Source organism: Phaseolus vulgaris, chromosome 11 (genome assembly GCF_051622355.1).
Source record: "Phaseolus vulgaris cultivar YP4 chromosome 11, ASM5162235v1, whole genome shotgun sequence".
NCBI classification, from domain to species: Eukaryota; Viridiplantae; Streptophyta; class Magnoliopsida; order Fabales; family Fabaceae; genus Phaseolus; species Phaseolus vulgaris.
This window is the reverse complement of record NC_143508.1, coordinates 14,000,842-14,005,532: the sequence shown is the minus strand read 5'-3', so window position 1 is coordinate 14,005,532 and position 4,691 is coordinate 14,000,842. Positions and strand designations below refer to the sequence as shown.

The 4,691-nt window shown below is 32.6% G+C and overlaps 1 protein-coding gene across 1 annotated transcript; it reads right to left on the bottom strand.

Annotated features, from left to right (window-relative positions):
• Window positions 1-995: 995 nt before the first annotated feature.
• Window positions 996-2,591, bottom strand: LOC137822177 (transcription factor MYB63-like). Its single transcript, XM_090296963.1, has 3 exons — window positions 2,336-2,591; window positions 2,130-2,259; window positions 996-1,594 (listed from the first exon to the last, which is right to left on the bottom strand). Exons 1-3 carry the CDS (start codon window positions 2,466-2,468, stop codon window positions 1,150-1,152), a joined length of 708 nt encoding a protein of 235 aa, XP_090153089.1. The 5' UTR covers window positions 2,469-2,591; the 3' UTR covers window positions 996-1,149.
• Between the last annotated feature and the right edge of the window lie 2,100 nt (window positions 2,592-4,691).

Below are 4,691 nucleotides of genomic sequence, written 5' to 3'. Positions count from 1 at the left end.
TTCCATTTTTTTTATCTTGGAGAAATTATTTAAGTGGTGACTCTTCATTGCAATTATCCTTAGTTTTACATCTAAAGTGACATGTTCTTTCATTTTCTTATCTTTATTTCATTTTCTTATCTTTATCCATTGTTATCAACTTACATTTTCTTTGTGTTCTTGGTGGAAAGCTTCTTCCTTTATAAATAAAGCTTGAATGTCTTGAAAGCTTTCTTCGATGTCCAAATATAATTTAAAACAAATGGTGTCAAGAGTTACAACTTTAACATAATTACAGAGGGTATTACACGACTTAAACATTACAAGAAAATTATTAAATAGAAACTAATTTTAAAGACAAAAAAAAAATTAGTTGTTATATTGATTATATTTGATACTATTTTAGAGACTAAAAAAATTATTGGTATCTAAATTACTTTCTATTATTAATAAATAATTTCTAAATTGATATCTAATTAGAATCTATCACTAATTTCGGTTAGTATTCAACATTTTTCTAGTAGTGGAAAAAATTTTTGTAGTTTCTGAAGCTTGAGTATATTTCTGGCTTCAAGTATCTTATGATCCTTCATTCATGAGAATCGCATAACCTTTGGAATATTAATTTGTTTTCTACTCATATTGTGTATTGTCATACCTTTTTGTGTGTTTTTAGATAATCATGTTTCGAGGTGCTTTGAACATGATATTGACACTGAACCTCTTGATCTTTTTCTATGGAGTTGACATATTATTTTAAATCAAGACAATTTAAATTTACATCATTTTGAAGTTTTTAAATTTATAAATGTTTTTTCATCAAGCACAATATAGAAAACTATTGTTTTATACACATTTTTTCTTTAAAATAATTATTTAAAACTCATACCAATAGTATATATAATTTAGATCACACTATATTAAGAGAGTGAATACATAACTATATTAATTTTACAATATAATAAAATGAAGTTTTCTCTCATTAACACGAGTGATTGTGGTTCTCAAAAACGAAGTTGCTGACACAAATCTCTTTTTTTATTTTGTCTTGTGGAGATTAAGAAAGAAGAAGAGTAAACTATTTTCCAAAAATTTCCTCCAATCTAGAACATACGAGCAAATGTGCAAGACCACTTCTTGTATAACTTTAACCAAATTCTAGAGTCACAACTACCACAAGTAAAATGGTTCTGACATGTAAGAGGAAATGGGAAAATAATCTTGATCAAGTGCGTTTTCTGAAATGAAGGGTTCGGTCCAGAAACTGCTACTAAACCCTGAATCCAATGTTTCCAATGAAGCAACGCTTTCTTCTTCCTTGCACAAGTTCATGGTTGATTCCGTGTGACTTGAAGAGGATGAAAGTGAAGGGGAATTGTGGTCGGTGTAGGAAGTTTCTGAGGAAATTGACACTGAGCTCTCCAAAATGTGGAGAGATTCAACACCAAGAGCCTCGTTCGTTGCCATTTCAAAATCTTTGCATCCAATGGACTTCAAATCTTCATCACAAGAGGTGTTCATGTTGCTGTTTTGGAACTTCTTTAGGTGGCTGTGCCAATAGTTCTTTATCTCATTGTCTGTTCTTCCGTGTAGATTTTCAGCAATCAGAGACCATCTATCACAAAATTTCACACCAAATACAAATCAGTAAAATACCCTTTATTCATCACCGAATTCTCATTGTAATGAACAATTGTTAAACTATTGAAAATGTTGAATAGTTGTCTGGTTTTTTACATAATAGCAACACCAAAAATAGAATATAAGAAACTATTCTACATTATTTGATGTCTTTATTTGCGGTGGAAACAAAACTTCATAATCAAATTGAATGATTATGCAAGTAAATAACATGGTTTTTGAAAAATACGCAACCTTTCTACACCATCTTAGCCGTTTTGTTAGCATTGTTGTTCAATTCATATTAGATTTGTCGTTTTATATTATATAAGTCAAACTTTAACACTGTGATACTATAAATTGCATTTAAAAATTGGTTTGGACTTTAACATCAAGATTTTTGGACTTATTACAACTGTAATTGGGGCCTTATCCGAATATTTGTGGGCAATATTTTCAGCAATGTAAAAAAAAAAAAATGATGACAAAATTGTGACTTTGAAAATTAATAGAAGCAACAAAAGACCAACTTGTTTCCATGCTTTTGATGCAAATCCGAGATGATTTGGTCTTCCTTGGGGGTATAGTTCCCTCGTTTTAGATTTGGGCGCAGGTAATTCATCCATCGAAGTCTGCAACTTTTTCCACATCTTTGCAACCCTGTTGCACAGAAGAAAGAGTAAGCAATAAACCAAAATTAAAAAATCATGAATGAAGAAAGTCCTTATTATAAAACCTGCAAACTTTGGAAGTTGACGCCAATTGGGGTGGCCATATTTGTCAACATAAGCACTAAGCTTCTTATCCTCTTCCTCACTCCATGCTCCTTTCTTTGTTCCATTTTTATCAAAATAAGGAGCTCTTACCATGGTGGTGTTGGAATATCTTTGTTTGTGAGACCCAAGTTAAGGTAGGGAAATCAAGTGAAAGCAAAAGAGAATTGGGTTCCTCTGTTTTGATACAGTGGATTTGAAACGCGTATCATGTGTTCTGACATCTCCAATTATGATTCAGAACTTATATAATCGAAGGATGGACCCATGGACCCACGGACCCACTTCCATTTTATTAAGACTGCTTGTAAACACAGTTTTGTATCCTTTCACATAAGAAACAGAAACAGAACAGTGTCCAAGTGCCCACAACTTCATTTGTTGTTGGCGCACTATTTTATGCTCTTTCTCATAAAGATGGAAAATTTGTCCTACATGTTTGATCAAAGGAGCTTGGTTTTTTTTATCATTATGGGTTTTTTTTTTAGGTTTTACTAAAATAGGATCAAAATAAAATCGCTTTTAAAAAAATATAAATTTAAACAAGTCGTGTCAACTTGGCACAATTTTAAGTTGACGTGAGAGAAGTCATGCAAGTTGACACAACTTAGGTTGACGAGACAAAACTCGTACTAAGTTGACACGACTTCAAGTTGACGTGATAAAAATTGTTGGAAATCCCACATCGACTATAGATTAGAGTCTTTCATAGTATATAAGTGGGTGCAAACCTTACCCTATTGAACCGGTTTTATGGGGTTGAGTTAGGCTTAAAACCCACTTCGTAATATAACTTTGAGGTGTCTTCTCACCATTGCAGCAGCCAGAAATTGGTTTACTCACCAGCTAGATGTGCAAAATGCCTTCTTACATGGCACATTACTCTCTATTCACAAGACCTAAAATATTTACATGTCCCAAAGAAAATATGCGCTTGATATTTTGCAGGATACGGGACTCACAGGTGCTCGTCCAGAAAAATTTCCAATGGAACAATACCTAAAACTCACACCAGACGAAGGAGAGTTATTAAAGGATCCAGTCAAATACAGGCGACTCGTGGGACGACTGATATACCTCACGGTTACTCGACCTGACATAGCATTTTCGGTTCGGACCCTAAGTCAATATATACAGAATCCACGGAAACCTCATTGGGATGCCGCAATTCGAGTCCTAAAGTACATCAAAGGATCACCAGGACAAGGATTACTATTGCCATCCGAAAACAATCTGACATTGACAGCTTATTGTGACTCAGACTGGGGAGGTTGTCAGACAACTCGGAGATCAGTATCTGGATATTGCATTTTTCTTGGTTCCTCTATTATCTCATGGAAGTCAAAAAAACAGACAAACGTATCAAGATCATCAGGAATACCGCGCAATGGCCAATACTTGTTTGGAGATAGTTTGGTTGCGATATCTGTTGCAGGATTTAAAGGTGCCATGTAACTTGCCAGTTCAACTTTTTTGTGACAATCAAGCGGCATTACATATAGCAGCAAACCCAGTATTTCATGAACGCACAAAACACATTGAGATAGATTGCCACATTGTGCGAGAAAAATTACAAGCTGGGATAATCAGTCCTTCATATGTACCGACACAGTATCAGCTCGCAGATATTTTTACGAAGGCATTAGGCAAAGAACGATTTTTGACGCTACGACACAAGTTGGGGGTTCTTGATCTTCACCTACCAACTTGAGGGGGAGTATTAAGGAAATAATAATTATCAAATTATATGCAATTATTGTATGCAATATTTGACGATATTGTACCCAATTATATGCAATTAATTTAATAATTATAGAATCTCATGATTAGTATCCTACCTAATTAGATTGTAATTAGGGAGAGAGAAACTCCTATATATTTCCTATACATGAGTGATGTAAAATACACATAAGAATAATAAACATCTCTTCTTCTTACCATTTTTTATCATTTTCTTATAAAAATCATGTCAAGTTGACAAGAAATTTATATATCAAGCTGTGTCAAGTTTGCACGACTTGTCCAAATTTATAATTTTTTAAAAATAACTCCATTTTAATAATAAAAAAAAGCCTCTATGATTAAAAAATCTATATTCATCTATCGATATGAAATTGTTTTAATTCAATCACTACTTCTTGTTTTAACCATTGAATATACAATTTAGATGTAAAGTTTTATTGTTTTCAATAGAAAATTTAAGATATCATGTTAAAGAATTTAAATTTTCTACTAATAGATATCTAATTAGGTTTTCTTCATCAAATCAAATACACTGTTATCTAATGGTTAAGAAAACTTACTAAATCAAATAGTAGT